General features: G+C 52.9%; 1 protein-coding gene across 1 annotated transcript in view; it reads right to left on the bottom strand.

The window, feature by feature from the left end:
• ARHGEF1 (Rho guanine nucleotide exchange factor 1) overlaps positions 1 to 10,442 on the bottom strand; it is an 80,833-nt gene that overhangs the window by 57,622 nt on the left and 12,769 nt on the right. The window contains exons 6-12 of the mRNA XM_085534002.1: positions 9,300 to 9,342; positions 9,025 to 9,130; positions 8,811 to 8,939; positions 6,956 to 6,985; positions 5,951 to 6,056; positions 4,715 to 4,796; positions 1,659 to 1,731 (exon numbers count right to left, since the gene is read on the bottom strand). Of these exons, the coding sequence (XP_085390128.1) occupies positions 1,659 to 1,731; positions 4,715 to 4,796; positions 5,951 to 6,056; positions 6,956 to 6,985; positions 8,811 to 8,939; positions 9,025 to 9,130; positions 9,300 to 9,342 (569 nt within the window). The remainder of the gene's footprint in view (positions 1 to 1,658; positions 1,732 to 4,714; positions 4,797 to 5,950; positions 6,057 to 6,955; positions 6,986 to 8,810; positions 8,940 to 9,024; positions 9,131 to 9,299; positions 9,343 to 10,442) is intronic.

The raw sequence follows: 10,442 nt of genomic DNA, 5'->3' as shown, positions 1-10,442 counted from the left end.
AAGAGAGAGAGATCACCCAATTAATTGACCCCATTACAGCCCCCCCCCATTCATTACCCCACCCAAGGCCCCCCCCCATTAATTAACCCCCTCATTAATTACCCCCCCAATTAATTGCCCCCCATCACAGCCCCCCCATTCATTACCCCACCCAAGCCCCCCCCCATTAATTACCCCCCTCATTAATTACCCCCCCAATTAATTGCCCCCCATTACAGCCACCCCCCCATTTATTACCCCCCCAATGGACCCCCCCAGTTAATTACCCCCCCCAATTAATTGCCACCCTCATTAATTACCCCCCCCATTAATTACCCCCCAATGAACCCCCCCCAATTAATTGCCCCCTCATTAATTACCCCCCATTAATTACCCCCCCAATCAATATCCCCCCCAATTACCCACCCATTAATTACCCTCCCCAATTAATTGCCCCCCATTAATTACCCCCCCAATACAGTCCCCCCATTAATTACCCCCCCTCATTAATTACGCCCCCCAGTTAATTACCCCCCCAATGGACCCCCCCCATTAATTACCCCCCCAATTACCCACCCATTAATTACCCTCCCCAAATTAATTGCCCCCCCATTAATTACCCTCCCAATACAGTCCCCCCCAATTAATTACTCCCCCCAATTAATTACCCCCCCTCATTAATTAATTACCCCCCTCAGTTAATTACCCCCCATTAATTACCCCCCCAATACAGTCCCCCCCATTAATTACCCACCAATTAATTACCACCCTTAATTACCCCCCCATTAATTACCCCCCCCAAATATTGCCTCCCATTAATTACCCCCAATTAATTATCCCCACCAATTAATTACCCACCCATTAATTACCCCCCCAATTAATTACCCCCCATTAATTACCCCCCCCATTAATTACCCCCCTCATTAATTACCCCCCAATTAATTACCCCCCCTCATTAATTACTCCCCCCAATTAATTACCCCCCCCAATTAATTGACCCCCATTACAGCCCCCCCCATTCATTCCCCACCCAAGGCCCCCCCCCATTAATTACCCCCCCTCATTAATTACCCCCCCATTAATTACCCCCCCCAATTAATTGCCCCCCCATTACAGCCCCCCCCATTCATTACCCCACCCAATGCCCCCCCCCATTAATTACCCCCCCATTAATTACCCCCCCCAATTAATTGCCCCCCCCAATTAATTGACCCCCATTACAGCCCCCCCCATTCATTCCCCACCCAAAGCCCCCCCCATTAATTACCCCCCCTCATTAATTACCCCCCTCATTAATTACCCCCCCCCAATTAATTGCCCCCCATCACAGCCCCCCCATTCATTGCCCCACCCAAGGCTCCCCCATTAATTAACCCCCCCTCATTAATTACCCCCCAATTAATTACCCCCCATTAATTACCCCCCCAATGCCCCCCCATTAATTACCCACCCATTAATCACCCCCATTAATTACCCCCCTCATTAATTACCCCCCCATTAATTGCCCCCCATTACAGCCCCCCCCCATTCATTACCCCACCCAAGCCCACCCCCCCCATTAATTAATCCCCCTCATTAATTACCCCCCTCATTAATTACCCCCCCCCAATTAATTACCCCCCCCCACCTCCATGTCCTTCCATTGCCGTCCCTGTATTGCCCGCTGTTATTCCTGGGGGGGGGTCCGTGTTTTTTGGGGGGGGGGGCGACCCCCAACTCCAGCCACCGCCCCCCCCCCCTCCGGCTTCTCTCCTATGGGGGGGGGGGCAAAATAATGAGGGGGGGGTCCAATAGTGTTTATAGGGGGGGATTTGGGGGGGGTCTCTATGGGGGGGGTCTCTATGGGTATCTCTATAGGGGGTCATAAAGGGGTGGGTCATAAAGGGATCTCTATGGGGGGGGTTTCTATGGGGGTCTCTATGGGGGGGTCTTAAAGGGGGGGGGTCTCTATGGGGGGGGATATAAAGGGGGGTCTCTATGGGGGGGGGTTTCTATGGGGTCTCTATGGGGGGGTCTCTATGGGGGGGGGTCTCTATGGGGGGGGGGTTCTATGGGGGTCTCTATGGGGGGGGTATAAAGGGGGGGGTCTCTATGGGGGGGGTTTCTATGGGGGTCTCTATGGGGGGGTCTCTATGGGGGTGGGTCTCTATGGGGGGGGTCTTAAAGGGGGGGGTCTCTATGGGGGGGGTTTCTATGGGGGTCTCTATGGGGGTCTCTATGGGGGGGTCTCTATGGGGGGGTCTCTATGGGGGGGGTTTTCTATGGGGGTCTCTATGGGGGGGTCTCTATGGGGGGGGTATAAAGGGGGGGGTCTCTATGTGGGGGGTATAAAGGGGGGGGGTCTCTATGGGGGGGGTATAAGGGGGGGGTCTCTATGGGGGGGTATAAAGGGGGGGGTCTCTATGGGGGGGATATAAAGGGGGGGGTCTCTATGGGGGGTATAAAGGGGGGGGGTCCTAAAGGGGGGGTCTCTATGGGGGGGGTATAAAGGGGGGGGTCTCTATGGGGGGGGATATAAAAGGGGGGGTCTCTATGGGGGGGGGTCTCTATGGGTATCTCTATAGGGGGTCATAAAGGGGGGTCATAAAGGGAATCTCTATGGGGGGGGGGTCTCTATGGGGGGGGTATAAAGGGGGGTCTCTATGGGGGGGGGTTTCTATGGGGGTCTCTATGGGGGGGTCTCTATGGGGGGGATGTAAAGGGGGGTCTCTATGGGGGGGTCTCTATGGGGGGGGATATAAAGGGGGTCTCTATGGGGGTCTCTATGGGGGGGATATAAAGGGGGGGGTCTCTATGGGGGGGTATAAAGGGGGGGGTCTCTATGGGGAGGGTATAAGGGGGGGTCTCTTTGGGGGGGATATAAAGGGGGGGGTCTCTATGGGGGGGTATAAAGGGGGGGGTCTCTATGGGGGGGGGTCTCTATGGGGGGGGGTCTCTATGGGTATCTCTATAGGGGGTCATAAAGGGGGGGTAATAAAGGGGATCTCTATGGGGGGGGGTCTCTATGGGGGGGGTATAAAGGGGGGTCTCTATGGGGGGGGTTTCTATGGGGGTCTCTATGGGGGGGGTTTCTATGGGGGGGTTTCTATGGGGGGGGGTTCTATGGGGGTCTCTATGGGGGGGTCTCTATGGGGGGGGTCTCTATGGGGGGGGTCTTAAAGGGGGGGTCTCTATGGGGGGGGGTCTCTATGGGGGGGGATATAAAGGGGGGTCTCTATGGGGGGGGTCTCTATGGGGTCTCTATGGGGGGTCTCTATGGGGGGGTCTCTATGGGGGTCTCTATGGGGGGGTTATAAAGGGGGGGGTCATAAAAGGGATCTCTATGAGGTGGTCTTAAAGGGGGGGTGTTTATGGGGGGTCTTTATGGGGGTCTCAATGGGGAGGGTCTCTATAGGGGGTCTTAAAGGGGGGGGTCTCTATGGGGGGGTCTTAAAGGGGGGGGTCTCTATGGGGGGGGTTTCTATGGGGTCTCTATGGGGGGGGTATAAAGGGGGGGTCTCTATGGGGGGGGTATAAGGGGGGGGTCTCTATGGGGGGGGTATAAAGGGGGGGGTCTCTATGGGGGGGGTCTTAAAGGGGGGGGGTCTCTATGGGGGGGATATAAAGGGGGGGGTCTCTATGGGGGGGGTATAAAGGGGGGGGTCTCTATGGGGGGGTATAAAGGGGGGGGTCTCTATGGGGGGGTCTCTATGGGGGAGGTCTCTATGGGTGTCCCTATGGGGGGTCCCTATGGGGGGTCCCTATGGGGGTTTATAATGAGGGTCACTATGGGGTCTATCAGGGGGGTCCCTATGGGGGTCCCTATGGGGTCTATGGGTCATGCGGGGTCCCTATGGGGTCTACAGGGGTCTCTATGGGGTCTATGGGGTGGGGGGGTCCCTATGGGGAATCTCTATGGGTCTCTATGGGGTCTCTATGGGTCTCTATGGGTCCCTATGGGTCCCTATGGGTCTCTATGGGTCTCTATGGGTCCCTATGGGTCCCTATGGGTCTCTATGGGGTCTCTATGGGTCTCTATGTGTCCCTATGGGTCTCTATGTGTCTCTATGGGTCCCTATGGGTCTCTATGGGTCTCTATGGGTCTCTATGGGTCTCTATGGGTCCCTATGGGTCTCTATGGGGTCTCTATGTGTCTCCATGGGTCTCTATGGGGCTCTATGGGGCTCTATGGGGTCCCTATGGGGTCTCTATGTGTCTTTATGGGGCTCTATGGGTCTCTATGGGTCCCTATGGGTCTCTATGGGTCCCTATGGGTCTCTATGGGTCTCTATGGGTCTCTATGGGTCCCTATGGGTCTCTATGGGTCCCTATGGGTCCCTATGGGTCTCTATGGGTCTCTATGGGGTCTCTATGGGTCTCTATGGGGCTCTATGGGTCCCTATGGGTCTCTATGGGTCCCTATGGGTCTCTATGGGTCTCTATGGGTCTCTATGGGTCTCTATGGGTCTCTATGGGGCTCTATAGGTCTCTATGGGTCTCTATGGGTCCCTATGGGTCTCTATGGGTCCCTATGGGTCCCTATGGGTCTCTATGGGGTCTCTATGGGTCCCTATGGGTCTCTATGGGTCCCTATGGGTCCCTATGGGTCTCTATGGGTCTCTATGGGTCTCTATGGGTCTCTATGGGTCCCTATGGGTCCCTATGGGTCTCTATGGGTCCCTATGGGTCCCTATGGGGCTCTATGGGTCTCTATGGGTCTCTATGGGTCTCTATGGGTCTCTATGGGGTTTCTTACCATCTCTGCCCCATAGCGCGGCCCCAGCCAATGAGAATCCCCGTTTGGTCTTCGCCTCCTCTGCTTTCCTCCCCCCTGGCAGCTGTTAATTAATTAATTAACCCCTAATTAAGAGCTCATTAACTATTCATGAGCTCATTAATCATTCACAAGTCGTTCATTAAGTGGTTTAATTAGCCCCCCCCCCCCCCTTTAAGCACTTAATAATCCGTATTTGGTTACTTAACAAGCTGAAAATGGGGCAATTAATCAGTAATTAATCACTAATTAATCACTAATTAGGTCCTTAATTAATTAGGAAGCGATATTTGGAGCCCCTAAACCCAATTAAAGGGCTCATTAACTCCCCAATAAGACCCTATTGACCCAATTGGGGTATATATTACATTCGGGGGTGCTAATGAATATGCAAATGAGCTAATTAATCACTAATTAATCACTAGTCACTAATTACACCATTAGTTAATTAGGAAGAGTGAGTAGAAGCCCCTAAACCCAATTGATGGGCTCATTAACCCCCCAATAAGACCCAATTGGGGTGATATTGCATTAAGAGGGCCTGCTAATGAATATGCAAATGAGCTAATTAACTAGTGAGCTTAATTACACCCTTAATTAATTATGAAGAGAGAATTGGAGCCCCTAAACCCTAAACCCAATTAATGGGCTCATTAACCCCCTAATAAGACCTAACTGGGGCTCTATTGCATGGGGGGACCCCTGCTAATGAATATGCAAATGAGCTAATTAACTAATTAGCGCTAATTACACCCTTAATTAATTAAGAATAGAGATTTGGAGCCCCTAAACCCAATTAATGGGCTAATTACCCCCCCAATAACACCCTATTGGGGTATAAATTGCATTAAGGGGCCCTGCTAATGAATATGCAAATGAGCTAATTAACTAATGAGCTCTAATTACACCCGTAATTAATTAAGAAGAAAGATTTGGAGCCCCTAAACCCAATTAACGGCCTCATTAACCCCCTAATAAGACCTAACTGGGGCTCTATTGCATGGAGGGGGGGCCCTGCTAATGAATATGCAAATGAGCTAATTAACTAATGAGCTCTAATTACACCCTTAATTAATTAAGAATAGAGATTTGGAGCCCCTAAACCCAATTAATGGGCTAATTACCCCCCCAATAACACCCTATTGGGGTATATATTGCATTAAGGGGCCCTGCTAATGAATATGCAAATGAGCTCATTAACTAATGAGCTCTAATTACCTTCTTGCGGAAGAAATGGCCCCTGTGTTTCTTGGCCTCGTTGTTTCCCTTCGGTTTCACCCCCAACAGCTTCAGGTACGAACCAACGGCCGCCACCACCGCCGAGCTGCCATTGGTTAATTAAACGGGCTCATTAGCATAATTAATTGGGTCGGGAGTTAATTAAAGGGGGGAGGGGGAGGGAATGGAGGTGAATGGGGGGTGCCGTAAAGCGAGGAAGTGGCGTAACTGGGGGCTGCCGTAAAGCAGGTAAAGGAGGGATGGCGTAACTGGGGGCTGCCGTAAAGTGAGGAAGTGCCGTAAAGTGAGGAAGTGCTGTAAATGGGGGATGCCATAAAGTGAGGAAGTGCCGTAAAGCAGGGATGTCGTAAAGTGAGGAAGTGGTGTAAATGAGAGGTGCCGTAAAGTGAGGAAGTGACATAAATAAGGACTGCCGTAAAGTGAGGAAGTGCCGTAAAGCAGGGATGTCGTAAATTGGGGTGCTGTAAAGTGAGGAAGTGGCGTAAATGGGACCTGGCATAAATGGGGGATGCTGTAAAGCAGGGATGCCGTAAAGTGAGGAAGTGGTGTAAATGGGGGCTGTCGTAAAGTGAGGAAGTGACGTGAATGGGGGGTGTCGTAAAGTGAGGAAGTGGCGTAAATGGGGGCTGCCGTAAAGCAGGGATGGCGTAAATGAAGGATGCCGTAAAGTGAGGAAGTGGCGTAAATGGGACCTGGCATAAAGCAGGGATGGTGTAAAGCAAGGATGACGTAAACAGGGACTGCCGTAAAGCAGGGATGCCGTAAAGTGAGGAAGTGGCGTAAATGGGGGGGCTGCCGTAAATGGAAACTGTCGTAAGTGGGGAAATGGCGTAAATGGGGGGATGGCGTTAATTGGGAAGGACGTTAATTGGGAAGGATGTTAATTGGGATGGATGTTAATTGGGATGGATGTTAATTGGGATGGATGTTAATTGGGATGAAATGAACCCAAATAACCCCCCCCCCCCCCCAACTTTAACTCACCTCTTTTCCTCATCCGGGGATATGGAGGCGCTGCAAAGGGAGAGTGGTTATAAATGGGATGGGACTGGGATGGACTGGGATAAACTGGGAAGGACTGGGATAAACTGGGAAGGACTGGAATTGGACTGGGAGGAACTGGGATGGGACTGGGAGGGACTGGGTTGTACTGGGATGGACTGGGATGGGACTGGGATGGAATGAAATGGGACTGGGATAAACTGGGAAGGACTGGAATTGGACTGGGAGAGACTGGGAAGGGATGGGATGGAACTGGGAGGGACTGGAATGGGATTGGGATGGACTGAGATGGAATTAAATGGGACTGGGATGGACTGGGATGGACTGGGAAGGGATGGGACTGGATGTACTGGTATATACTGGGATGGAATGGGATGGACTGGTATATACTGGGATGGAACTGGGAGGGACTGGAATGTACAGGGAGAGACTGGGAAGGGATGGGATGGGACTGGGATGGAATGAAATGGGACTGGGAAGGGATAGGATTGGACTGCGATGGACTGGGATGTACTGGTATATACTGGGATGGATTGGGGTTGGACTGCGAGAGACTGGGAAGGGATGGGATGGAATGAAATGGGACTGGGATGGACTGGGTTGTACTGGGATGGACTGGGAAGGGACTGGGATGGGACTGGGAGGGAATGAAATGGGACTGGGATGGGATGGGATGGACTGGTATATACTGGGATGGAACTGGGAGGGACTGGGATGGAATGAGATGGAATGGGATGGACTGGGATAAACTGGGAAGGACTGGAATTGTACTGGGAGAGACTGGGAAGGGATGGGATGGAACTGGGAGGGACTGGGATGGGATTGGGATGGACTGAGATGGAATGAAATGGGACTGGGATGGACTGGGATGGACTGGGAAGGGATGGGATGGAATGAAATGGGACTGGGATGGACTGGGTTGTACTGGGATGGACTGGGAAGGGACTGGGAGGGAGTGAGAGGGACTGGAATTGGACTGGGATGGAATGGGATGGACTGGTATATACTGGGATGGAACTGGGAGGGACTGGAATGTACAGGGAGAGACTGGGAAGGGATGGGATGGGACTGGAATTGGACTGGGATGGGACTGGGAAGGGATAGGATGGGACTGGGATGGACTGGGATGTACTGGTATATACTGGGATGGATTGGGGTTGGACTGCGAGAGACTGGGATGGGATGGAATGAAATGGGACTGGGATGGACTGGGTTGTACTGGGATCGAACTGGGATGGAATGGGATGGACTGGGATAGATTCAGATGGGATCCAATGGGAGCAAACTGGGAGCTACTGGTTTATACTGGGATCGAATGGGATGAACAGGGAACCAATGGGATCCAACTGGGATCACAGGGAACCAATGGGATCCAACTGGGATGAACAGGGAACCAATGGGATCCAACTGGGATCAACAGGGAACCAATGGGATTGAATGGGATCAACAGGGAACCAATGGGATCCAATGGGATGAACAGGGAACCAATGGGATTGAATGGGATGAACAGGGAACCAATAGGATTGAACTGGGATCAACAGGGAACCAATGGGATCCAACTAGGATGAACAGGGAACCAACAGGATCCAACTGGGATCAACAGGGAACCAATGGGATTGAACTGGGATGAACGGGGAACCAATGGGATCCAACTGGGATCAACAGGGAACCAATGGGATTGAATGGGATCAACAGGGAACCAATGGGATCAAATGGGATCAACAGGGAACCAATGGGATTGAATGGGATGAATGGGGAACCAATAGGATCAATCGGTGGGCGGGGCCAAGCGGCACAGCCCGCATCACGTGACCCGGAAGTGGGGTGCGGAACTCACTGCATCTCCTCCAGGCGGCCGAAAAGAGCTTCAGCCAATAGGCGCTCGCGAGCGGGGTCACGTGTCGGCAGGGCATCCAGCTCGGCCAGCTCCGATTCGCCCGGCGTCATGCCCATCAAACGCTTCGTCCTATGGGAGAGCGCGGTGGGCGGGTGGAGCGCTCTGATTGGTCCGCCGCGCCTTATTGCCCACCCTCACTTCCGGTTTTTCATACCGGAAGTCCTCCAGCTGCCGGGTGACTTCCGGTTCCTGCCAGGCTTGAAGCTCGCGCAGGAAGCGGCGCTGCGTCTCTTCCGCCAGCACTTCCGGCCGCGTGCGCTCTGCCCGGAAGTGGGCGTGGCCAAGAGCGAAAGGGGGCGTGGCCAAAATTTAAAGGGCCAGTAGCACCGAAAAGAAAAGAACAAAGGGAGAAAAGAAAAAGGGGAAAAATGGGGGAAATAGGGGAAATGGCCCCAAAAATGGTTTAAAGGGGGATGGGGGGGGACTCACCGAGTTCTTGTTGGATGTGGGGGGGCATCGGAACGCGGAGGGGCTGGAAAGATGGGGGGGATGGGGGGTGAGTGTGGGGCTGCCCCATAGAACGCTATGGGGTGGGGGGGGATATGGGGCTGGGGGGGGGGGGTTCTATGGGGTCTCATTATGGGGCTCTATGGGTCCCTATGGGTCCCTATGGGTCTCTATGGGGTCCCTATGGGTCCCTCTGGGTCCCTATATGTCTCTATGGGGTCCCTATGGGTCTCTATGGGTCCCTATGGGTCCCTATGGGTCTCTATGGGGTCCCTATGGGGTCCCTATGGGTCTCTATGGGGTCCCTATGTCTCCCTATGGGTCTTTATGTATCTCTATGAGTCCCTATGGGGTCTCAGTGTCCCTATGTGTCCCTATGGGATCTCAGTGTCCCTATGGGATCTCAGTGTCCCTATGGGTCCCTATAGCTCCCTATGGGATCTCAGTGTCCCTATGGGGTCCCTATGGGTCCCTATAGGTCTCAATGGGTCCCTATGTGTCCCTATGGGTCCCTATGGGTCCTTATGGGATCTCAGTGTCTCTATGGGGTTCCTATTGTTCCCTATGGGATCTCAGTGTCTCTATGGGGTCCCTATAGTTCCCTATGGGTCCCTATAGTTCCCTATGGGATCTCAGTGTCCCTATGGGTCCCTATAGTTCCCTATGGGATCTCAGTGTCCCTATGGGGTCTCAGTGTCCCTATGTGTCCCTATGGGGTCTCATTGTCCCTATGGGGTCTCTATGTGTCCCTATGGGGTCTCAGTGTCCCTGTGTGTCCCTATATGTCCCTATGTTTTCCTATGTGTCTCTATGGGTCCCTATGTGTCCCTATGGGGTCTCTATGGGGTCTCTATGTGTCCCTATGTGTCCCTATGGGGTCCCTATTGTTCCCTATGGGATCTCAGTGTCCCTATGGGGTCCCTATAGGTCTCAATGGGTCCCTATGGGTCCCTATGGGTCTCTATGGGGTCCTTATATGTCCCTATGTGTCCCTATGGGATCTCAGTGTCCCTATGTGTCCATATGTGTCTCTATGTGTCCCTATGTTTCCATATGGGGTCTCAGTGTCCCTATGGGGTCCCTATTGTTCCCTATGGGGTCCCTATTGTTCCCTATGGGGTCCCT

The sequence above is a fragment of the Coturnix japonica genome, unplaced genomic scaffold, assembly GCF_054131305.1.
Source record: "Coturnix japonica strain WE unplaced genomic scaffold, WE-NBRP24 Scf073, whole genome shotgun sequence".
In the NCBI taxonomy this organism is placed as follows: domain Eukaryota; kingdom Metazoa; phylum Chordata; class Aves; order Galliformes; family Phasianidae; genus Coturnix; species Coturnix japonica.
This window is presented reverse-complemented; position numbering and strand designations above follow the sequence as displayed.